The sequence below is a fragment of the Suricata suricatta genome, chromosome 3 (assembly GCF_006229205.1).
Source record: "Suricata suricatta isolate VVHF042 chromosome 3, meerkat_22Aug2017_6uvM2_HiC, whole genome shotgun sequence".
NCBI lineage: Eukaryota > Metazoa > Chordata > Mammalia > Carnivora > Herpestidae > Suricata > Suricata suricatta.
In genome coordinates, this window is record NC_043702.1 from 116,557,447 (window position 1) to 116,584,561 (window position 27,115).

At 39.3% G+C, this 27,115-nt stretch overlaps 1 protein-coding gene across 1 annotated transcript in view; it reads right to left on the reverse strand.

Annotated features, from left to right (window-relative positions):
* Positions 1–27,115, reverse strand: part of DNAH14 (dynein axonemal heavy chain 14) — a 296,737-nt gene that overhangs the window by 238,992 nt on the left and 30,630 nt on the right. Inside the window, exons 8-14 of the mRNA XM_029934922.1 lie at positions 26,687–26,831; positions 22,940–23,071; positions 14,834–15,084; positions 9,178–9,307; positions 837–1,113; positions 279–324; positions 94–191 (exon numbers count right to left, since the gene is read on the reverse strand). Of these exons, the coding sequence (XP_029790782.1) occupies positions 94–191; positions 279–324; positions 837–1,113; positions 9,178–9,307; positions 14,834–15,084; positions 22,940–23,071; positions 26,687–26,831 (1,079 nt within the window). The remainder of the gene's footprint in view (positions 1–93; positions 192–278; positions 325–836; positions 1,114–9,177; positions 9,308–14,833; positions 15,085–22,939; positions 23,072–26,686; positions 26,832–27,115) is intronic.

Below are 27,115 nucleotides of genomic sequence, written 5' to 3' on the forward strand. Positions count from 1 at the left end.
TCCCGAGAGACGGTGATGTGCGCCACAGCCCTGGCTGCCTACACCCGGGAGAAGAGCCCACAGTGTATCTAGCTCCACTTTTAAAATACTCACTTATACATTTCTCAAGGTCAGTCACCATTTTTTGAATTTTTATTGAAAAATCTAATCTGTTGGGAGTTATGAAGAAATATGTAGCAAATTCTGAAAATCTGAGAAAATAAAAGCATATTTCAGAAAAGTGCAGGGCCCACCACAGATTATAATGACTTGTAATATCAGAAAGGTCTACTACTTACTCATCATACGTGTATTTATTCTCGAACTCCGTCGTGATTTCTAGGTCTATACGAGTCCATTGAGAGAGAGAGAGAATGAAATGCTGATTGGTATTTAAACCAGCAAGGGACCACACGCCACGTGGCAGTGCTTCCCGGACATCCGGAAACACACAGGAGGGTCATCTGAGAGGCAGCGTCCCAGGAGGTCAGCCATCGAGCCCCAGACTGTGAGGAGCGAGGGCCAAGCTGCGGTCTGAGGGTCTGGGCATTCAACAAGCATTGGGGGGGCGGGGTTCACCGCCAGGAAGAGGGTCATCAGGCCCCAGGACTGAGAGCGGTGCGCACGTGAGAGAAAAATGGGTAAAGGTGTTATCCCTTCCACCCACCACTGGTGGTCTGAGCTGATGCTCACTTAGAGCTTTCTTAACATTTATACTGCTAAGAGATAATATTATTTCTTAATATTTACTATCACTAGTCAGCAACAGTAGATAAATTAGTAAAATTTTCTCTCAGTTGCTCTGTTCCAGCGATTAGGATATTTCCCTTCATTTTTAATAGTCTCATTCGTCTTACCTGAAAGAATTTCTTCAAGGTTGTAACAAACCTTTTCTGGATTCTTTCTTACTCGTATTTCTTCACTCGACGGTTTTACAACACAGCTGACTTCAGTTTCGGACGCCTCGTCTTCACACACCCCAGGTACTTCAGAGCTCTTGTCAGACTCAGGAGAGTTCTCTGTGGACGTTTCTGAAGAGTCACTCTCTCCTGGAGTGCTCAAGTGTAGAGTCACTTCAAATATTGGTGCATATACTTTTTTCAAATCCTTCTCGGCTTTGATATAACTCAAAATCTAAGTAATAGATGTTAGAGTGACAGTGATAATAGATAACCAAAAGAATATTCCTTTCAACCTAGGACAATATAGACCTAAACTTTAAATGATAAATAACAACTTCGGTGTAACTGAATAATGCTATGTCACCAAGTAACTGATATTTGCATGTTAAAATAAGGTGTGTAAAATACATGACACATTATAATAGTGTGTTCCCCCAAAAGGCTGTGTAAATTAATGCCAGAGTGGCCACATATTACTCATTTGGGAGCTTGTTAAAAATATAAATTCTTGGGCCCTATCTCCAGAGATCAGGAGTTAAATAAACTCCTGTGGTCTGTGGCAGGGCCTAAGAATCTTCGGTAACTGAAGTATAATTGACATACAATGTTACGTTAGTTTCAGGTCTACAATACACTGATTAAACAATTTTATAACAAGAATCTGAATCACTTAAAAACTGCACAGGTGAGTCTACTGTGTCCTCAAGATTGGGAATTACAAGCCAGGAATCTACTTGAGAACCATTGGCATGTCCGACTTCTTCACCCAAGTATACACACCCTAGCACAGACAGCCGTCCCTACTGAGAATACACACACCCTAACACAGGCACCCGTTCCTACTGAGAATACACACACCCTAGCACAGGCACCCGTCCCTACTGAGCATACACACACCCTAACACAGGCAGCCATCCGTACTGTATTATACACACCTTAGTACAGGTACCCATCCCTACTGAGAATATACACATCATTAAGGCACCCGTCTTTAATGAGAAACAGCCAGACTACTTCAGGGATAAATACCTCTCTTCAACAATGTATTTGCTCCTTGGCAGGCATTCTCAACTTAGGTATTCACCCCTTTCCTCAGCAGACCCACTGTTTTGGAAGCATCCAGGGTTTCTTACTTACCTGTCAGAACCTCAACCACTAGATTAACAAATAAAGGCAGCTGACGCTATAAGTAAACATTAGCACCGTACTCAGCTGCTGGGCAAAAGCCTGAGCAGATGTTGAAGGTGATATACAATCTTTAGAAGTTCTAATAAGTAAATATGAGAGTTTCTGTGGCATTATCAAACACTGCTGTCAAATGGACAGTGGTGAGAGTGCACAATACCATGAGTGTGGTCATGCCACTGAATTTCACATGTAAAAATATGGTTAAAATGGTAAATTTCATGTTATGTTTCATCATTTTATTATTATGTATTATTATCACAGACAATTTCAAACAAACATAAAATGTGCCATACAGCTTCTTCTGGAAAATAACCTCTAATCCTGGTAACAAATGGACCTTATACCCTATGCCCTTTCTAATATTATAGTATTATAAGTATTTTGCATAGAATCACTCTTGAAATCCATGTAGTATATTTACTATTTAATATAGTATTCCTGTATCTGTATCAACTACTTAGGTATACCTGATACAGTGTACTCCTAGAATACTATTTGATACAGTTCCTATTGGATGAATGCCTATCATGTCCTAGGCACTATCATAAACAAGATGCCCTCACCTCATCTTCACAGTTAACCCAGACAGAAAGTATTACTCTTATTATGCATAAAAAAGCTGGTATTAATTTGTTAAAGGCTATATTGGCTGAAGTCATGGGTCTGTGGCTCAAAAGTCCATGGTTAAAATATGAAGGAGGGCTTGAAAATCTTTTTGCAATGAAAGTTTTGGCTATTATTATTTGCGTCAATAAGAACAGACCAGCAAATGGTTTGATTTCCTCTAGATTGTACATTACAGGAGAGGAACAGCTAAAACGTTGAAAACCAGCTAAATTTGACAGTAAGCACTGGAAGTGGGGGCCTCTCCGCTTTAGCCCTGTGCTCTCTCTCTCTAGTCAAATCCAGATTTCCAACATCCTAATAGAAATATTTTCATCTGCTTACCCACTGGTATCCCTGACTCAACACATCCCAAAATAAATTAATTATGTGTCATTTCTTGGACTGGATCCTAGAATGAAGTGGAACCAGGGACAGACAGGATCACAAGTCTACATCAAATCTAATCATAAGCAAACTGGAAAACCACAATCAGTGTTGAGTTTTTAAAAATTGAACTTAAGAATTTGCTACCAAAGATCGATACCTAACGTTAACAGAAAGGGACAACGTTGAGAGGTAGTATTTACAAAGTCTAAAGTTAACAAAGAATCAGTATCTCTAATATACAATGAAGTCTTGAAAATCAGTAATAAATGCAATAGATAAAAATTTTCAAAAGGTATCAATATGCATTTCAAAGAGGAATAATTAGTTAGTACGGGTGTAGAACCTCACTAGTAAAGAGAAGGAGAAACAGTGAGACGTCACACATCACACTGGCAAGAATTAAAAAGTCCATGGGAATACACAGTAAGAGGCTGCTTATCACAACCTTAGTGGCGGCAGAGACTTGGAAGTAACAGAGTGTCTGTGAAACAGAAAACGCGACGTGTGGGAGCACCATGCAGCCGCCAGCAACAAGGAGGCCTATGTTGGCGTGTGTTTCTGTGCCTTGTGCTGTCAGAGACTGGGTTTCCTGGACAGCCAACCTGAGACCTGCACATTACTGAGGAACGCGTCCGCGGTCAAGTGCAGAAGGGAGAGAAAGGAAGCAGGTGGGTGGAGAGAAGGTTGAGCTGTGAAACAGGCCCATGGATGGGCTCAGCCAAGCCGTGGGGGCTCCAGCACTGGGACGGCTCCTCGGAGCTGTCTGGAGTGGGACTGAGGGGCTATGCCTTTGTGCCCTGCGACAAAGGCTCGAGGCATGTGGGTCACCCAAAAAGAGGCATGGCCTTGAACGAGGAGGCTGCATTTGAAGCAGTCTCTGCAAGAGCGGACAAGTCACGGCTATGTGCAGACAACACTCCAAGCAGCTGGGCCACACGGCCCATGGTGTGGGGTTTCCTGGAATGTCCCCAGGAGATCTGGGCCCAGAGCCACCAGGACGGGAGGCGGATCTTGCCAACGTGGTGCTGAGTGAGAGAATGCACAGGGGCAGCGCAGCCCCACGCCGCCACGCAAACTCTGCGCGCGTAGGTCCCGGCACCAGTGATGTAGTCCCAAAACAATCCACTGTCAACTACAGAGGAAGAATGGAGTACATTCCAGTGAGTTCTCATGAGGGGGGAAGACTGGGGAAAAGGGAGAACGTGGAGTCAACAAGCGACCCTGAGAGAAGTGACAAAAACAGTGTGTTGTGAACTAGAAGGCTGATCAACACTCCATAGTAAGAATAAACTGGAAAAGGAAAATCATTCAACCAAAGGTAACAGTACATTTGGGAAAAACTAATTTAGCTCTCTCACTATATGCCAAAATAAAAATCAGATTAAATAAATGTAGAAAATAAACCATAAAATGAAAAAATAATCAAATATTTAAATTGTCTTGATATGAGAAATTCTTTTCTAAATATGATGGCAAAGGCAGAGACTATAAAGAAAACTGATAGATTGAAAATACACTGTTCTTGGGGCACCTGAGTGGCTCTCAGTTGAGCATCCGACTTCAGCTCAGGTCATGATCTCACGGTTCGTGGGTTTGAGCCCCACATCAGGCTCTGGGCTGAGAGCTCAAAGCCTGGAGCCTGCTTCAGACTCTGTATCTCCCTCCCTCTGCCCCTTCCCCGCTTGCACTCTCTCTCTCAAAAATAAGCATCAAAAAATATGAAAATAAAAAACTATTCTTTTAGAGCAATTTTAGGCTCACAGAGAAATTGAGTAGGAGGCACAGAGATCTCCTATATGTCCTACTCCCCCTCACCCCATACACTGTTAAAACCAATAAACCTACAATGAGACACGAAACATCCAAAGCCCATAGTTCACTTCAGGGCTCACTCTTCGTGTACATTCTATGGGTCTGGGCAAAGGTATGATGACACGTGTCCCTCAGTGTAGTATCACACAGAACAGTGTCACTGTCCTAAATATCCTCTGTGCATCACCTATCCACCCTTCTCTCTCCACAACCTTTAGCAGTCACTGATTTTTTACAGTGGAATCATACACTATGTGGTGTGGAGACACAGGTCATGGAAGTCACATGGTGTGGAGCCTTCCAGATTGGCTTCTTCCACTGCGTGAGAAGCCGTGAAGATGCCTCCATGTGGTCATAGCTTGATGGCTCATCGAGCAGCACTGAATAATACTCTCCATCTGGAAGGACCCCAGTGTCCATCACTGAGGGACACTCTGGTTGCTTCCGGGTTTTGCAATTATGAATAAAGCCGTTACAGACATCGATGTGCAGGTTTTCACATGCACATCATTTTTGTCTCCTTTGGATAAATGGCAAGGAACGCAACTGCTAGATCTTACGGTAAGAGTGTGTTTAGCATTGTAAGAAGGGGCCAAACTCTTGCTTATTATAGCCTTATAGTAAGTCATAACATCAGATAGCGTCAGTCCTCCAACTTTGTTCTTCTTCAGTATGGTATTGGCTATTCTGGGTCTTTGGTCTCTCCATATAAACTTTGGAACTAGTTTGTCATTATCCACAAAATAGGTCCTGGGATTTTTATTGGAATTGTACTGAAACTATAGATCAAGTTGGGAAAAACTGACATCTTGACAATGCTGAGTCTTCCCATCCATGAACATCTCTCCATTTCTTTAGTTCTTTTTTGATCTCTTTCATTAGAGTTTTATAGTTTTCCTCATATAGATCTTGTACGTATTTTGTAAGTTTTATACCTAAATATTTCATTTGGGGAGGTGCTAATGTAAATAGTATTGTTTTTGACTTCAACTTGTTCACTGCAGGCATATAGGAGTAACTATCCTTTTAAAATTAACCCTGTAGCCTGAAACCTCACTATAATCACTTATTAGTTACAGATTTTTTTGTTGATTCTCTTGGATTTTCTAGATGATCATGTCATCTGCAAAGGAAGTTTTAGTTCTTCCTTCCCAAATGGTATACTTTTTGATTCTTTTGTCTTATTGTGTTAGCCAATATTTCCAGTCCAATGCTGAAAAGCATTGGTCAGAGGGAACATTTTTGCTTTGCTCCTGATCTTAATGGAAAAGCTTCAAGCTTGTCACCACTAAATATAAGATGGGTTACAGGTATTTTTTTTGTAAAGATGCCCTATCAAGTTGAAGAGGTTATCTTCTCTTTCTAGTTTACTGAGAACTTTTATCATGAATGGGTGTTATATTTTATATGCTTTTCCTGTATCTATTATATGAGCATGTGTTTTTTTTTAGCCTATTGATGTGATGGATTACATTAATTTTTAAGTGCCAAACTCGCCTTACATACCTGGGAAAATCCCACCTGGTGTACAATTCTTTCTATGTTGGATTATGACTTGAGGATTTTTACATATGTGTTCATGAGAGATATTTGTCTATAGCTTTCTTGTACCATCTGTCTTGTTTTGGTATTAAAGTAACATTGGTCTCATAGAATAAGTTAGAAAGTATGCTATCTTCTGCATTCTGCTGAAAAGATTGTAGAAAATTTATATAATGTCTTAAATATTTGGTAGAATTCACCAGTGAACCCAGGTGGGAGAGGTTTTTCATTACTCAAAAAAAAAAAAATCTTCCTCATACTAGAAACACTATCAGCAAAATGAAAAACAAAGCATTAAGATTAATATTGTCATGATATAACAAATGGTTATGGCCTGTATTTTATAGTTTTATAATCCAGTAAGAAAAAAGAAAAAACTCCATCAGAAAAATGGGAAAGAACATCAAAAGGCCATAAAAAAGAGAAGTACAAATGACTAATAAGCATAGGAAAATACTCATTATAAGAAATAAGTAAAAATTAAGACCAGTCAATCTGAGATTTCAGTGATCATTAAAGCAACAGCCAGTATAAAACAGAATATATGTAAAAGGCACTCTTTAATAGAAATTTGTATAACCTTGTCTAAAGAGATATTCTACAATGCAAATGGAAGACCAGAAAAAGGTCTATCATGCTAACTGAATATTAATCCTAAGGAAAAAATTAAAACAGTGCAGGGGTGCCAGGGTTGCTCAGTCGGTTAAATGGCCAACTTCAGCTCAGGTCATAATCTCAAGCCCTGCGTCAGGCTCTGTACTGACAGCTCAGAGCTGGAGCCTGCTTTAGATTCTGTCTCTCCCTCTCTCTCTGCCCCTCCCCTGCTCACGCCCTGTCTCTCAAAAGTAAATTAAAAAAAATTTTAAAAAACAGTACACATATTTTTATCTAACAATGTTTCCATTCTAAAGCATTCATAAAGATCTAGTAGAAGCAACTAAAATAACAATTTCCCTAGAGTACAGGCTGGGGCTACAAGGCACATAGGTTAAATCTAACAACAACAAAAAAACACACAGTATTTTTATGGAAAAATGATAAAGGACACTGAAAAACATTCAATAAGGCTTAAACAGCACAATCATATTGGGAAGATTCAATACCATAAAATATTAACTTGTCCCATCTCCTAGGCAATTTCAACCAAAATCCAAATAGGGTTTGAATCTAAAATGTATACAGAAGAGCAAATGGCTGAAAACAGACAAGACACTCCTAGAAAAGGAGAAGACTTATCTCACAGCTGTACACCATTAGTCCAGTGTGGGATCAGCCCAACAGGCAAATGTATCAACAGGACAGAGTAACAGGAAACAGAAGACACACATACATGGAAACATATGATAAATGACAGAAACTATGCCTCAGCAATGGCTACTCAGATAGAAATAAAGGAAAATGGGCCCTAACCTACACTACACACAGATAAAGACAAATATGAAGAACAAACTTGAAAGCTTTTATAAGAATATAAAGAAAAATATATTTATGACTCAGCAAGGTAAACTTAATTTCAAACACTAGCACAAATAAAGGATTAATAAATGCTATTACACTGAAATTAAGAATTATTGATAATAAAAATTATCATAAGGGAATAAAATTAGCAAGCCATCTAATAGAAAAGATAATTGCAATATAAATATGAAGAATTCCTACAATAGAAAAATCTATTTAGCAAATAATGGGCAAAAGATATAGAAGACAAAATATGAATCTCCAATAACATATTTTTAAAAATAAACTACTCATAAGAGAAATACAAATTGAAATTTAAAATGCAGACATTTTATCATTACTAAATCTACCTAAAATATTTTTTTAAATATGTAAAATATACATATTATATAGTGCTATTTCATAAAAATGCTGCTTTTGCAAAATAGGAAAAGAATCTACTGTATAAAGTTTAATCCCAAGAAAATATTGTGGTGGACAGGATATAATTCTTCATGTCAAGAGCACCTGGGTGGCTCAGTCAGTTAGGCATCCAACTCTTGATTTGGGCGCAGGTTATGATTTCATGATTCGTGAGATCGGGCCTCACATCAGGCCTTGCACTTACAGTGTGGATCCTGCTTAGGATTCTTGCTCTCCTTCTGTGTCCCTCCCACACATACGTGCACTCTCTCTCCCTTTCAAAATAAACATTAAAAAAAAGATTTCCTAATGTATGCTTTTCTAGGATTGTTAAGACTTCATATGTGGCTTTTGTCATTTTTGAGTTAATAACAAAACTTTTTTGTTATTTTCTGTTTTCTGCAGAACAGCAGAGAATGAGAGGTAGACAACAGTGGGGGTAGAAGGGGGTAACTGCTGCTTTAGATGGGGTGGCCTTCCCGCATCGTTCCCGTGGGAAAGGAGCACACAGTAGCTCCCGGCATTCCCCTGCCTATATTTGGGTTTCCTCACAGTCCTCATCACTTCGCTACCTGCCTCTCTCGGTGTAGAACAGAAGCTCTAAGAGATCAGGGAATTTGTTCCACCCGCTGCTGTATTTCAGTGCCCAGCTCAGTGACTGGTAAATGACAAGTCCTCAGTAATGTATGAACAAGTGAACCAATGGAGAGCAGGGTCGTCATAGCTTTCTACAGTGGGAGGGGATGAGTACATGTGTGTGGTGTGCATGAAACTGTGAATAATCATAAATCAGATTTTTCAAACAAATCACATTTTTAAATAAACCACATTTTAAATCACAAAACTTATCATTTGTTTTACATTAAAAATCTGTGCTTATATTTTTCAAAGACCATTTTACCTCATTAATATCTGCTTCCATTTTCACTTCTGACTTCAAAACAGAAGTGGCATGTAAGTTTGAATTACCAACAAATTCTTCACCATCATCTGCTATTTTTCTGGTGAAAGCAAATATATTCCTGTATGTTCTAGAGTAAGAAATAAGAAAAAAAGTCTTTGTAAACTTTTATATCTTAATATCCAGAACACATAAATAATTAGATGTTCCTTCAAAGAAGATACACAGAAGGTCAATTAGAAAACACGCTTAGCATCACTAATCATTAGGGAAATACAAATCAAGGCAAGAATGAGATAGAACTTCACACCAAATAGGATGGCTAGTAAGGGTTGGTGAGGATTTAGAATCCTGGTGCTTCCTTGTGGGAATTAAAATAGGGCAGTTACTGGGGCATCTGGGGGGGCTCAGTCAGAGAAGCAACCAACTTTGGCTCAGGTCATGATCTTGCAGTTGGTGGGCTCGGTCCCGCATTGGGCTCTGCATTGACAGCTCAGAGCTTAGGGCCCGCTTTGGGTTCTGTGTCTCCCTCTCTCTCTCCTCCTCCCCAGCTCATGCTCTGTTTCTCAAAAATAAACAATCATTTAAAAATAAATAAATAAATAAATAAATAAATAAATAAATAAATAAAATAGGGCAGTTACTGTGGAAAATATCAAGGAAAATTCCCCCAAAAGTTACATGTGGAATTACCATATGATCCAGCAACTCTACCTCAGGGCATACAAACAAAAGAATTGAAAACAGTGATTCAAACAGATATTTACACATCAATGTTTATAGCAACATAATTTGCAATAACCAGAAGGTGAAAATGACCCAAATGTCTATCAATAGATGAACGGATAAATAAAATGTAGTATACACATATAATGGATTATCATCTAGCCTTAAAAAGGAAATTCTCATACATGTTACAACATGGATGAACCTTGAAAACATTATGCTCAGTGAAATAAGCCAGACAAAAATGGAAAAATACTGTATAACTCCATCAAATGAGGTACCCAGAATAGGTAAATTCATAGACAGAAAGTCTATCTGCGCTGACAGCAGAGAACTTGTATAGGATTTTCTCCCTCCCTCTCTGTCCTTCCTCTGCTCATGCACATGTGTGTGCACATGTATGTGCATGTTCTCTTGCTCTCTCTAAAATTAGCTTTTAAGACGTGAAGGATATTTATGGAAAAGTAAAGATTTACAAATATAAACAGTGAAGTAGAATTTAAATAATAATTATTATGACGATTCATAAACACACTACAAAGCATAAGAAACACTAAAACAAGGAGGTAGAAGGAGTCATTGGGAATTAAGAGCCATCTGACTGAAACAAGAAAAATAAGAAAACAGTGAGAAAAGGAAAGAAAAAAATTAAAGTAAAATAAATAATAAGCATAAATAGAATGGGAGGAATAGAAACAAAGCATACCAGTTACTAAATCTAAATAGTTACTAAATCAATTTCCTAATTAAAACACAGAAACTATCAGATTAAATTAAAAAGCAATATCAAACCATAATAAGATCAGCATCTCAATTTAAGGTGAAAAAGGTAGGAAATAAAATGATTAGGAATTTCTGGCAGCAAGAGAATGGCAGAGAACATTAAAAAAAAAACTTTCCACATCCCCTCATAAAAATCAGAGAAATAGATAATCTGAATAGGACCACATCTATTAAAGAAACAACAACTAATTTGTAAGCTTTCAAAATAGAATGCCCCAGGCCTAGACAGGCTTCCTTGTGAAGTCTGTCAAACATTTAAGGAAGAAATTATACCAATTCATTCTATGAGTCCAGAATTTTCCTGGAACCAAAACCAAAGACATCCTAAGAAAACTACAGACTAATATCCTTTATGAATAGAGACACAGAAATTCTTAACAAAATACTAGCAAACTCAATCTAGCTGCCTATACAAAGGATATATATAATAACTGAGTGGAGACTATCCCAGGAATGCAAGGTTCGTTCAATGTACAAAAATGTATATATGTAACATAATGTAGTGTACCATATTAGTAGCAAGAAGTAAAGAACACATGATCAACTGACACAGAAAAGTAGCATTTAACAAAACTCGACATTTCATGTGAAAACATTAAACAAACTAACACTGTAAGAGAACTTCCTCGAACTGATAAAAAGCACTTGCAAAAACCCCACAACTAACATCATATTTAATGATAAAAAAAAAAAGACTTAAAGTTTCCCTCTGAGACAAGGAATAAAACAGGAATGTTCACTCCTGCCACTTCTAATAACACTGTACTGAAGATTCTAGCCAGGGCAATAAGGCAACAAAGCGTAATGAAAGATATCAGACTGGGGAGAAAAGAAGTAAAACTGTCTCTATTTACAGCATTATGATCCTGTATAGAAAATTCTAAGGAGTTAACACACACACACACACACACACACACACACACACACACACACACACCATTAGTACTAACAAACAAGTTCAATAAGGTTGCTGAATATAAGATCAATATACAAAAATCAGCTACATTTCAATAAACTAGCAATTAATAATCCAAAATAAAACTTAAAAAACAAATCTGTTTATAACAGCATCAAAAAGAATGAAATAGTTCAAAATAAACATAACAAAAGAAGTGTGACACAAACACTGAAAACTATAAAAGACTACCATACTGAAAGAAATTAGAAAAAGACAATCTCACATTTATACTGAATTGGAAATGCTCTACACATTTTCTACAGATTCAATGCAATCCTCATACAAATTCCAGCTGTTTTTTTAAATAGAAATTGGCAATCTTATTCTACAATTCATAGTAAATACAAGGGATCCAGAATAGTCAAAACAATGTTGAAAAGGAACAATATTATAAAATTCATACTTTCCAATTTCAAAACTTACTACAAAGCTACAGTAATCACGGCTGTGGTACTGACATAAGGATAGACCTACAGATCAACTGAACAAAACTTAGAGTCCAGATATAAATCCAGACGTCTATTGTCAACCGATGGTCCAGAGGGTGCCAAGACAACTCAAAGAAGAAGAATACTCTTTCTGACAAACAGTGCTGGGAAATCTGGATATCCATATGGGAGAGAATGAATTTATACCCTTATCTCAGACTATATACAAAAATTAAAACAAAATGGATCAAAGATCTAAATGCAGGAGCTAAAATAAAAAACCTTAGAACAAAGGAATAAATCTTTGTGACCTTGAATTAGGAAATGATTTCTTATATATGACAGTTAAAGTACAAAGAAAAAATAAATTGGCCTTTTTCAAAATTAAATATTTTTTTGTTCCAAAGGATATTATGAAGAAAGTGAAAAGATGTTATATATAGAATATAAGAAAATTTTTGCATATCTATTATTTGGTAATAATAAGTCTCTTGTACCAAAAATATATTTTAAAAATTCTTATAAACTTAATAATAAAAAGATAATACAATTTTTTAATGTTTATTTTTGAGAGAGAGAGAGAGAGAGAGAGAGACAGAGCATGAGTGGGGGAGGGGCAGAGAGCAAGGGAAACACAGACTCAGAAGCAGGCTCCAGGCTCTGAGCTGTCAGCACAGAACCTGACACGGCGCTTGAACCTGCAAACTGCGAGATCATGTCCTGAGCTAAAGTCAGATGCTTAACCGACTGAGCCACCCCGGGCCCCCAAGACAACACAATTTTAAAAAGGACAGGGACAACTGGGTGGCTCAGTCGGTTAAGCATCTGACTCGATTTCAGCTCAGGTCATGATCTCACAGTTTGCGAGTTCAAGCCCTGCATCAGGCTCTCCGCTGTGAGCATGGAGCCTGCTTGGGATCCTCTGTCCCCTTCTCTCTCTGCCCTTCCTCCAACTGCACTCTCACCAAAATAAATAAACATTAAAAAATAAATAAAAATAAAAAGGGACAAAGGACTTGAATAGACATTTTGTCTGAGAAGATACATGAATAGGCAATACTCCTATCAAAGGAGGCACAATATTAGTCACTATGGAAATACAAACCAATTCTGTTATGGAGGTCGATGGAAACAGATTCAGTAATGGTAGCACCTACCTAGCAGGCATTTACTCTGATTATTCTCAAACAACCCTATGATACAGGTATTATTATGTCTAGTTTACAGATGAGGAAACTGAGGTTTAAAGAATGTATATAACCTCTATTTGTTTACTAGCTAACCTAAGTCACACAACATGTCAGAGATGAAACAGGGATAAACTCAGGTGGTATGATTCCAAAAATACACGTACTTGAACCACTACACAAGTATTTCTCCTATAACATTAAAACAAAAGTATACAAGGCATGGTGTATTTTTAAAATAAGCTATGAAACAGTACAATGGAAAAATACATAGGAAAAGTCTAGAAGAAATTGTACCAAAGCAATAAGACATTTTATTTAAGTGATGGAATACGGTAATTTTTGTTTTCTATATTTTCTATTATATGATGAATTAAACGTAATATATTAAGATATATTAAAACATAAAAAATATGTTCGGGTGCCTGGGTGGCTCCATTGGTTAAGTGTCCTACTTTGGCTCAGGTCACAATTTCACATTGGGCTGTCTGCTGCCAGCAGAGAGCTCACTTTGGATCCTCTGTCCTCCTCCCCTGCCTGTGCTCTTTCTTTCTCAAAAATAAACATTAAAAAAATAAAAAAATATATAAATAAAGAAATAAGTTCCAAATTAAAAACTGGTCCTAAACACACAAACACACACATACACACATACTTGTAGTTTTAGGAAAAATAAAATTATAACGTACTCTTACTAAATAGTGCTTTTATATAGGCTGAAGTCATGGCACCAATTCAAATCACCTACGTGGCCTTACATACATGATTTAAGCTCTGTTGGATTCGATGATACATTAGAGAAATAATATATTTAAGATTTTTCAAAATTTTATGAATTGATATAGTTATCACTCTCTAGGTATGATACTAAAACTCTGGTTTGACTTAAAATAATACTGCTAGGTTTTGACAGTATGAACATAAACTGTTCTTCAGTCTCCATTCATATTTCATGGTTCACAAAGTACAGTGATAGATCCAGTTGCAGAAAATAAGAAAAATCTTTTAAGAGTAGTATTTAAATAGAAGGTGAAAATATTTTGTTTTTAACAGATACTTGAAATTGACCCACATTTCAAGTGAACTTTGTGGCTGCTTTTAGAGTCATCCTCAGGCCTTACAGAGGACTAGTTCTCAACTCTGAAGATACAGTCTACTTATGCATAGGATCACCAGTCTTAACAAATTAAAGAACCACAAATTAAATTTGATTCCAAGATAACCAATAATTTTTAGTATATGTAATACTGGGGACATCCTGTACTAAAATATCATTCATCATTAATCTGAATTTCAAATTTTACTGGGCATCATGCACTTCAAATGGCAACCTAACCTGTGCAGAATTTGTGGGGGGGGGGGGATGAGAGAAATTTTCTTAAATTTCATGGACAGCATCAAGGAAGGTATTACCACATACAAAGTTCAGAAAATGCAAAAACTGAGCACATGTAATTTACTACAAGGAGAATTTTCAAATTCTAGCTTAAATTATTGGATATCTCCTCCATAAATGGCAATATGGTACATTATGATCATAAATTCTTTTAATAAGTCAAAAAAGTATGATTTACTTGATGAGATTTTCATTCTTTTTTTCCCTTGTAAATGGCATTCTAGCAGAATTATTAAATAATTCCAAAAGTAGTGTGACTGCTGTGTTCATCAGCTGACGGACGAGTTCCTGAAATACATAGTCAACCAGCTTCAGAAACCTCAAAATTGTTTCTAATAAACGTCGATATTCAGGCAGCTTGAAGTGTGTTGTGTCATCTTCAGAGAGGTTTGACTCAAAATATTCTTTAATTTCTTTATTTTCTGCCACCTACGATTCAATAAACAATGGAGAAACAAGTGATAATTTTCGACATTAATGTAGCACAATTTCTAATGTATAGTATTTCCATTAGTCTAAATAACATTGCAATTAAACATTATTGGGAAATTTTTCAAAAACCCTTTATGTTTGCACTGTATTTGAAGAGCAGACCAAAAGAGGCCTGTGAAGTTCAGTGTCTCCTGATAAGCAGACAAGTTTATGGGACGCAGATGGGAAGGACACACTGACACTTACCTAAGCGTTCCTGCACAGAGAGCCCTCCTCAAGGACACGAAGAGCTGCCGACAGGAGAGAGTCGAATCTAAATAAAAGGGTCCTTGGCAAATGGCAAGAGCACACTGAGACCCTTCCAGGGGATCAGCATGGGTCTGTGCCAGGTGGGACCAACCCAGCCACACGCTCGAGGTAATACACAGGAGTAGTCGGCCGTCTGGCACACAGCTCGGACACAGGGTGAAGGCAGGTATCTGATGGAAGCTGGGGACACAAGAGGGTTGATGGTGTGTTTTTCTGTGTGGGCTTCCTGAAAAGTGGTGGGTGCGAACTTCCTGCTCTGGGAACAAGGGTGGGGTGACACCATTTTGCCACTGCCACGCACCCCAGCCCAACAGCACTGATGGATTTGAGTGAGCAACACAGCACCTCAAAATGGAGACAGGAGCCACTTACATCAAGCCCTACCCCCTGCGCCGTGCAGGTGCATCTTCCCTAGGGCAAGTCTGCTAGCTGGGCTTGAAAAAAGGCTAGAAGACACCAGAGAATCCCTTACTGCAGAGATAAAAGAACTAAAACCCAATTGGTCCAAAATTAAAATTGCTGTAACAGAGATGCAAGCCCTACTTGAATGTAATGCCAATGAGGATGGGTGTAGCAAGAGGATGAATTGGGACACAGAAGATAAAATTATGGAACATAATGATGTTGAAAAGAAGAGGGAAAGAAAGGCACTGGATCACAAATACAGACTTAGAGGAAAAGCATAACAACACATGTATTATGGAAGTTCCAAAAGAAGAGAGAGAAAAAGAGGCAGAGGGCTAATTTAAGCAAACTATAGCTGAGAACTTCCCCAATCTGGGGAAGGAAACAGACAAGCAGAGAGAACTCCCGTCAAACTCAAATTCACAAAACACACAGACAAGGCAGGAATTCTGAAAGCAGCAATGGAAAAAAGCCCTTAACCTACAAGGGAAGACAGATCAGGTTCGCAGTAGATCTGGCCATAGACACGTGACAGGCCAGAAGGGAGCAGCAAGATATATTCAATGTGCTGAAGGGGGAAAATATGCAGCCAAAATTCTTTATGCAGCAAGGCTGTCACTCAGAACAGAAGGAGAGAGAAAGAGTTTCCCAGACAAACAAAACCTAAAGGAGTCTGTGACCACTACACAAGCCCTGCAAGAAATATTAAAGGGGACTCTTTGAGTGGGGAAAAAAAGACCAAAAGTGACAAAGTAGAAAGGAACAGAAAGTATCACCACAAACACCAACTTTACAGATAACACAATAGCACTGAATTCATATCTGTCAATAATCACTCTGAATTTAAATAGACTAAATGTTCCAATCAAAATGACACAGGGCATCAGAATGGATAAAAAAACAAGATCCGTCTATATGCTGCCTATAGAAGACTTATTTTAGATCTAAAGATACCTGAAGATTGAAAGTGAGGGGATGGAGAACCATCAGTTATGCTAATGGAAGTAAAAAAAAAAAAGCTGGAATAGCCATACTTATATCAGACAAACTACATTTTTAAGCCAAAGACTGTAAGAAAGATGAAGGCGGCCATTATATCATAATTAAGAGATCTATCCATCAAGATCTAACAATTACAAACATTTATGCCCCAACTTGAAGCGCCCAAATATGTAAGTCAATTAATCACAAACATATAGAAACTCATTGACAATAATACCATAATTGTAGGGCACTTCAACACCCCACTTACAGCAATGGACAGAACCCCTAAACAAAAGATCAACAAGGAAACAATGGCTTTGAATGACACACTGGACCGGATGGACTTAATGAATATATTCAGAACACTTCCTCCTAAAGCAGCAGAATACACATTCTTTTGGAGTGCACATGCAACATTCTCCAGAAGATATCAAATACTAGGTCACAAATTGGGCTTCAATGGTACAAAAAGATTGAGATCATACCGTGCATATTTTCACACCACAAACACTATGAAACTTGAAGTTGACCACAAGAAAAAATTTGGATAGACCGCAAACACATGACGTTAAAGAACATCCTACCAAAGAATGAACTGGTTAACCAAGAGATTAGAGAAATAAAGTATTGGAAGCAAATGAATATGACAACACAACAGTCCAAAACCTTTGGGATGCAGGATAGGCAGTCCTAAGAAGGAAGTATATTGCAATACAGGCCTACCTCAAGAATGAAGAAAGGAAGCATCTGGGTGGCTCAGTCAGTTAGGCATCTGACATCTACTCAGGTCATGATTTCACAGTTCGTGAGTTCAAGCCCCATGTCAGGCTCCACACTATCAGCACATGGATCTCCTGTCTCCCTCTTTCTGCCCCCCTCCTACTTGCTCACACTCACTTTCTCTCTTGCTCTCAAAAAATAAACATTAAAAAATTTTTTTTAAAGAAGGAAGAAAGGTCTCAAATACACAACCTAACCTTATACCTCAAAGGAGCTAGAAAAGGAACAGCAAATGAAGCCTGAGGCCAGCAGAAGAAGGGAAATAATAAAGACTAGAGCAGAAATAAACAACATAGAAACAAACAAACCAAAAAACAAATCAATAAAACTAAGAGCTGGTTCTTTAGAAGAATTAATAAAATTGATAAACCTCTAGCCATACGTATCAGAAAGAAAATAGGAAGGACCCAAATAATATCACAAATGAAAGAGGACAGATCACAACCAATACCACAGAAATATAAACAATTATAAGAGAATATTATTGAAAATTACATGCTAACAGGGGGCATCTTGGTGGCTCAGTAGGTTAAGCATTAGACTCTTGATCTCAGCTCAAGTCATGATCTCATGGTTTGTGAGTTCAAGCCCCACATATGTTTAGCTCTGTGCTGAGAGCACAGGTTCTGCTTGGAATTCTCTGTCTCTCTCAAAAAAGTAAACTTAAAAAAATACATACATACATATATATATATATATATATATATATATACACACACACACACACACACACACACACACACACATACACACATGCCAACAAACTGGGCAATCTGGAAGAAATGGACAAATTCCTAGAAACATACAAACTGCCTAAAATGAAGCAGGAATAAATAGAAAATTTGAACAGCCTATAACAAGCAAAGAAATTTAATTAGTAATAAAAAAAATCTCCCAACAAGAGTCCAGGGCCAGATGGTTTCTCAGGGGAATTCGAACAGATATTTAAAGAAAAGTTAATACTTATTGTTCTCAAACTGTTCCACAAAATAGAAATGGGAGGAAAGCTTCCAAACTCATTCTACAAAGCCTGCATTGCCTTGATTCCAAAAAACAAAGACCCCACTAAAAAGGAGAATGAACAGGTGAATATCCCTGATGAACACGGATGCAAAGATTCTCAACAAGATACTAGTAAATCGAATCCAACAGTATATTAAAAGAATTATTCATCATAACCAAGTGGAATTCATTCCTGGGCTATAGGGTTGGTTCAATATTTGCATATCAATCAACCTGATATCACACATTAATCAGAGATAAAAACCATACAATCTTCTCAATAGACGCAGAAAAAGCATTTTTACAAAATACAGCATACTTTCTTGACAAAAACTCTCAACAAAGTAGGTATAGATGATGGAACATACCTCAACATCATAAAGGTCATATGTGAAAGACCCACAGCTGATATCATCCTCAATGGGGGAAAAGAGAGAGCTTTTCCTCTCCAGTCAGGAATAGGACAGTGATGTGCACTGTCACCATTAACATAGCACTGGAAATCTTAGCCTCAGAAATCAGACAACAAAAAGAAATAAAAGACTTCCAAATCATCAAGGAAGAAGTTGAACTTTCAATCTGCAGGCAACATGATACTCTATGTAGAAGACTTGAAGGACTCCATGAAAAAATTGCTAGAATGCATGATTCAGCAAAGTCGCAGGCAACAAACTCCATGTTCAGAAATCTGTTGCACTTCTACACACCAGTCATGAAGCAGCAGAGAAATTTAGAAAACAGTCCCATTTACAAGTGCACTAAAGTCCATAAAATACCTAGGAATAAACATAACTAAAGAGGTAAAAGATGTACCCTGAAAACTACAGAACACTTATGAATGAAATTGAAGAGGTCACAGAAGATTGGATTGGAAAAATAAACATTGTTAAAATGTCTGTACTACCCAAACCAATCTATACCCTTAATGCAATCACTATCACAACACCAGCATTGTTCACAGAGCTAGAACAATACGAAAATTTGTATGGAACCAGAAAAGACTGCAAATAACCAAAGCAATGTTGAAAAAGAAAACCAAAGCTTGGAAGCATCGCCATCCCAGACTTCAAGATGTTTTACAAAGCTGTAATCATCAAGACAGTATGGTACTGACACAAAAACAGAGAAACCCAGAAATGAACCTACAACTATATGGTCAACTAATCTTCCACAAAGCAGGAAAGAATATCCAGTGGAAAAAAGACAGTCTCTTCAAATGGTGCTGGGAAAACTGGATGGTGACATGCAGAAGAATGAAATCGGACCACTTTCTTACATCATATACAAAAGTAAATTCAAAATGGATGAAAGACCTAAATGCGAGACCTGAAACCATCAAAATGCTAGAGGAGAATATAGGCAGCAACCTCTCTGACCTCAGCCATAGCAAATTTTTTTTAAGAGGGAGAGAGAGAGAGAACTTTAAGCAGCTTCCACGCTCAGTGCAGAGCCCAATGCAGGGCTCAATACACGACCCTGGGGTCATGACCTGAGCCAAAATGAAGAATCAGGTGCTTGACCAACTGAGCCACCCAGGCTCCCTGAGCAACTTGTTACTAGACACATTTCCGGAGGCAAGAAAACCAAAGCAAAAATGAACTATTGGGACCACATCAAGATAAAAAGCTTCTGCACAGCAAATAACAAAGGTAAAAGACAACCTTGGAATGGGTGAAGATATTTGCAAATGATATATTGGATAAAGAGTCAGTATCCAAAATCTATAAAGAACTTCTCAAACTCAAGACCCAAAAAATAAATAATCCAGTTCAGAAGTGGGCAGAAGACATGAACAGACATTTCTCTAAAGAAGACTTCCAGATGGCCAACCAGCACATGAAAAGATGTTCAACATCACTCATCGTCAGGGAAATATAAATCAAAACCACAATGAGATACCGCCCAACACCTGTCAGAATGGCTAAAATCAACAATCCAAGAAACAGTAGGTGTTGGCGAGGATGCAGAGAAAGGGGAACCCTTGGGCACTGCTGGTGGGAAAGCAAACTGGTGCAGCCACTCTGGAAAACAGTGTGAAGATTCCTCAGAAAGTTAAATATAGAATTACCCTACAACCAATCAATTGCGCTACTAGGTATTTACCCAAAGAATACAAAAATAAAGATCCTAAAGGATACATACACCCCAATGTTTACAGCAGCATTATCTACAATAGCGCAACTATGGAAAGAGCCCAATGTCCAACAACAAACTGAGGAGTGGATAAAGATGTGGTATATGTATACAACAGAGTATTAGCCATCAAAAGGAATGAAATCTTGCCATTTGCAATAATGTGGACAGAGCTAGAATGTATTATGCTAAACAGAGTAAGTCAGAGAAAGACAAACATCATATTTCACTATTTTTGTGGATTTTAAGAAACAAAACAGATGGGGGACCTGGGTGGCTCATTTGGTTTAAGCATCCGACTTTGGTTCAGGTCATGATTTCACAATCCATGGGTTCAAGCACCATGTCAGGCTTTGTGCTGACAGCTCAGAGCCTGGAGCCTGCTTCAGATTCTGTGTCTCCCTCACTCTCTGCTCTCTGCCCCTCCTCCACTCACGTTCTGTCTGTCTCTCTCTCAAATATAAATAATAAACATTTAAAAAATTTTAAAAACCAGGTGAACATAGGGGAAGGAAGAATGGGGGAGGCAAACCCTAAGAGGCTTAACTGTAGAGAACAAATGAGGGTTGGTGGAGGGAAGTGGGGGGATGGGCATTAAGGAGGGTACTTGTGATGAGCACTGGGTGTTGTATGTAAGAGATGAATCACTAAATTCTATACCTGAAACTAATTTTTACCATACATGTTAACTAGAATAAAAACTTGAAATAAAATTTTTAATTTCAGTTATAAGTTACATAAACCAAATCAATCTAGTTAGCGCAGGGAGGCAGGACTTGTTGCCTATCATGACTTAAATAAAATCTCTTAACAAATATTCATGACAAAACCCTGATGAAGCTGAATGGGAGACAGCCGACTGTGAGTAATCCGTAACTACTGTCGCAGGGTCCCACGGCAGAAGCTGTTAGTGCCTTGGCACAAGTGTCCCGAAGTCTGCTGGGACATGCATGGGCATCAGGAGGTCAGGGGGACTGAGAACAAGATGAGGAAGAAGGGTCCTTGTGTCACTGATGTGAAACAGCCACACTTCACCTCCTTGTCGGGATGTGAAGCCCCGAACTCACTGCCACCCCGTAGCCGTCACCAGTTTACTGCATAGAAACGCCATCTGAAAAGTGAGGGAGGCCTGGCCCACCTCTCCCGAGAGCCTCTGCTGTGCCCAGGACGCAGCCAGGACGGCAGGGAAAGGCCACTGGCCCGTAGCCAGACGGCACTGCACAGCCCCTCAGCCAAGGGCTGCACGCGACGCCTCCGCGCATCGTCAATCCCTGGACAGGGAGGCTCTGTAAAATAATCTGTCCAGTGAGTCCACAGCATCTTAGAGAATGTTCCGAAGACACTGCTATTGAGTCCTTTTTACAAAATCCTCAGGGAAGTCTTGTCCCATGTGGTTATGGTTCCCCTTGAGCTGGGAGTTTTCATCTTATGAATACTGAACCTTGCATCAAATTGTATTTCCCCGTATAGGTCAGCTCGGGTCAGATTTTAACTATCTTGAAGGTACACCTGTAAACACCCATATGCATGCATTTACACACACCACACACACACACACACACACACACACACACACACACACACTCTTGTACAGGCTTTCCCCACTATCCAAAGGCAGAGTTGCTATGAAACCTTCCATAAACCACACAGCATAAAGCAAAGCAGCAGTTCCCATGAATTTAGACAGAAATTTTTTGAGTGTTTCCACACCCCAAAAATAACCCGCCAGGCTCTTCTGATACCATAGGGCACATCTTGCTGATGGCTGCACAAAACTAACTGAGCTCAGAGACACCGCCCGCAACCCTGCCATGGGGATGCCACATAAGGGTGTGGCGGGGGTGTCCAGGGACGCCTCGAGGGGGTGCCACATGGGATCCAGAGAAGGAGCTGGGCAGACTCTTTGTGCTTCTTGTCTCTTTTCGTAAAAGCAACATCCTCTCTGGATTTCAGCGAACAAACCAGCTACAAATATGCATCTGTTGTAAAGCAAAGTGGCATAAATGAACTTTCACAAGATGGGGATTTCCTGCACGGCGCACACCAGCACTTACACGGTGCTGGAAAGGGTCCTGCGCCCAGCGACCACGTGGCAGGAGCTGCGTGGCTAAGAAATCGCCTCTGTCTCTCCACCGGCCCATTTCTAACATTGTCTTCAGGAATGCAACTGAGAGCCACTGCTTTAGTTGATACATTATAGATTGATAGAGAGGGAGAAAGGGCAGAATTAAAGGATTACCTTTAAAAATGTACTTTTCATTTTGCAAATAGCCTTCTCTCTGATATCCTTGAGCTGCCTCACTGCCCGGGTAGCCTGCTGGGACTGTTCTTCACAAAACCCGTCTAGAGAATATGTTCGAGAACTATCCAGCTACTCACACAACAGGAGATGTTGAGTGTTGGATAGTCAAAGTTCAGTAAAAAAAAAAAAAAAAAAAAAAAAAGACATGAAATATTCTGGCCACCCTCTCACATCATAAAGAGCATATTTTATATTTTCTTTCATACATATCATGCTTTATATACAAATGCTTTCCACATCCTTCAAATCCATATACTCACAATTAAACTAAATCTTAATAAAACACAGAAAAATACATTATTATCTTAATTGTAACGAAGATTAAGCCTAAGCAGAACAACTCAGGAGTTGAGGTATTTTGAAATATCTGTGAGCCCAGGGGAACCCCCAAATCCAGGAATTGCTTCTACCTTTGAAATCTCCATTATGTGTAAAAGTTACAGATGTGAGCACTAAATGTCAGATAAAGAGGCTAAAATTAAGTAATCCCCATGAGGTGAAGTGCACGCCGTGCTCATGGGGAAGGTGGCCCGGGGAAAGCCCCTCGGCCGTGCTGAGCCCCCTGCACACAGCCATCTCGCCCACTCGCGGCAGCCCCATGTCCTTCCTCTTTCCAGTATTTTCCTGTATTTCCCACGTTGTGTTAATTCTCTCGCCAAAATGCATTTTCATCAACAAATACGCAGATACCTTTATCCCTATATTTGTATGTGTAGGCTTCAAAAAAAAAAAGATTGAAAGGTGCTGCTCTAGTCTTAAAATCTTGGATTAACTCTGTGTTCTCCCCTCTCCTGCTTACAATTCTGGATTAACTCTGTGGTCTCCCTCTCCTGGGCCTGCATCTGGTTACCAGGTCCTGATCTTTCCAGTAAAGCGTGTCTCAGAACGACCCTTCCTTTCAGAGCTCACTGCCAACTGCTAACTGAAGTCACTCCTGTTCATACCTGCATCACCCCAGCGCTCCAACCATCTCTATCTCCTTGCCTTCCATTTTCCCGATCAACTAACATCACATTAATTTTCCTAAACTGACATGTTCAGAAACTTTCAATAATTGTTAAGAATCATTCTCCAAGTTTGCTCTGCAGAAGAACCGTGTAGGCAGCCTGTGAAATGTGTAGATTATGAGACTGCCCACTCCACTGTCCCCCAACATGGGTGGGACACAAACATTCACATTTTCATTACGCATTCAAGGTACTACACCCCCCAAACACAGTTATTCTTGAACCCAAAGTCCCAACTCTCTTGCTGGTTCTGTGGCCTTGGATAAACTGGTCTACCTAGGTCTGGATGAAATGAGCCACCAAGGCCCTTCCCTGTCCTGTTGCAGATGCTCCGGGGCCCGGCAGCACGCACCCACCCACGAGGGCCCCTCCTTGGTTCCCGCATCCCCAGCAGGCACACTTGGGCTGCCTTCTGACTCCTGACCCCACTCTCAGTTGTCCTGGCTACGAATCCCTGCTGTCCTCCTTCTGGGCAAACTCCTGTTCCTGTGAATTTTCCCCACACCCCCACTAGGGGCGCCCTCGCCCTCATGGCAGGTTCAGCTCCTACCTCTCCCTTAGTCTCCTATTCTTGGCTCAACATTCGAGACCAACCTTTCAAATGTAACATACACTGAGTGCTTTACTCACATTCACATTCGCCCCTGCTCCCCAGCTCCTCAAATCCAGCACGGCCCAGCTCATCATGTCCTCCTTTCCTGAAACACGCCCTGACTTTACCTGCAAAGGCTCACCTCTGCTTCCCCTGAATTTCTGGGGCATGAGGATTTCACAAGTCCTATTTGTCGATAAACCTTCCCTGCCTTCTAGGTGCTAGCGGCTGGCTGGAATGATTAGCAAGCCTGAGGGACGGCCTCTGGGATCAGCAATCATTTTTCTATGTAAAGAATTATCCCTTCCAGGGGTCCTTGGGGGGGCTCAGTCGGTTAAGTGTCCAACTTTGGTTCAGGTCATGATCTCACAGTTCGTGGATTCAAGCCCCGCGTCAGGCTCTATGCTGACAGCTCAGAGCCTACTTCAGATTCTGTGTCTCCCCCTCTCTCTCTCTCTGCCTCTCCCCTGATCACACTGTCTCTCAAAAATAAATGTTAAAAAATTTTTAAGAAAAACAATTATCCCTTCCAATAAACTGTAAGCAAAGGAAAATTAACAATACCTCATTTTTAGTTGTATCCCCCTCCTCTGCATATAGTAGGTAACTGGCAAATATTTCCAGGGCCTGAGGTCTCCAAGGAAGAGTCCTAGCATCCCTTCTGTCACCCTGGGAGCAGTACCACCCACGAGGCCGAGCCTTCACACATACTCTAAAGTCTCCTTGGCCTTACCGCCCATCATTCACTGATAAATTCCGTCACTCAGTCACTTATAAAACAATCTAATACAGCTGTCCAACCAATTTCCTTCTAGAATGAAACCATATAAAAGGACTCTTCAATGAAATGTCGCCTATTTAACTTGAATTTAATCCTTTTGAAACATCAATCTCAATACAGCTATGAGAAATACTTCATTTGTAATGATTAATTCATCTTTTTCATTAATTCATTTATTCACTCAGACTATTTATTAAGGATCTATGTATCAGCCACTATATATAATTCTAAAAATAAGCTGATTTATAGGTATGAACCTTATTACACGTGTACAGTCAACACAATTTTTGATTTGATCATCAAATTTGAGTTCATTTATCAAATCCTTTTGCTATTTTTAAGTCTAGATGGCAGTCAATCTTACTGTTCAGTGTCTACCTTACACGGCAGGTGAATGAAGCTGGAGCCCCTTCAATCGTATACTAAACACTTAACACGTATACTTCTATATATTAAACTCTCTGAAAGAACTAATCTAGGCGCGCCTGGATGGCTCAGTTGGTTAAGTGTCCAACCGCGGCTCAGGTCACAATCTCACGGTTTGGTTTGTGAGTTTGAGCCCTGCATCAGGGATCTCAGCACAGAGCCGGCTTCAGATCTTCTGTTCTCTTCTTTCTCTTTGTCCATCCCCTGCTCACACTCTGTCACTCTCTCAAAAATAAGTAAAACATTTAAAAAGAAAGAACTATTCTATATAAACTAAAACATTCGTTAAGAAGATCAGGCTTTCTTAGAACTGTGGAACCGAAGAACTCATAAATTTAAGCAAAACCTCTGAGTTTTTGCTGGTACCTATCAATTACATATTAGAAACAAGTACTTATAAATGATAGTGCACATTTAGAGTTTTGAAAATAAAGGAACGACTTCGTAACAGACTTCGGTTGAATTCAGAGATGAAACTATGTATAAGCAATGTTGTTAGAGGTGCCTGGGGAGCTTCACTGGTTAAGTGTCCGACTTGTGATTTCAGCTCAGGTCATGATTTCACAGTTTGTGAGTTCAAGCCCCGCATGGGGCTCTGCATTGGCAGATTCTCTCTCTTCTCTCTCTCTCTGCCCCTACCCCTCTCGCTCACTCTCTCTCAAAGTAAGTAAATACACTTAATTTTTTTAATAAAAAATATTATTAAAATTGACTATCCACAGGAATAATGCTCTTTGCAACTATCTTGCAACATTAGTCATCCGTAGGATGGTTTACTTAAGGATCTAGAGATAGGTATTTCTTTGATTCAAAATTCCATTTGTTCTTCCTGGTTTCTACACACCAACAGTGGCTTATAGTAGTGCACGTCTACTCACCTTTATAAGGCAGATGGCAGATGGATTATCTTCATGTTTTTTACCCTTTTTGTAGTCAAGTGCATCTTCACAAAGTCCCTTTATATAAAGCAGACAGCCTTGAAATAACTCATCAGCCCAAAAAAGATGATGGTACAAGAAGGACCTGAAAGTTAAAAAATGTCCAGACTTATGTATCTCCTGTTCAAACTGAATACAATTCATTTTGAGGTAACTTGTCAACTTTGTTTTGTGTCCATATGCATCATACCTACCACATTTTCAATGACATTATGAACAGCAGTAGGCATGATGGGGTTCGTTTGGCTGGTAACGTTGAAAGCAAGGTTTTGGTGCTGGGTGTGCTGAGTAAAAACAAACTATGAGGGCAAACAAGGAACGATAATATTTTATGCCACTGAGTTCTAACAATTCTGAGATAGTAGGCAG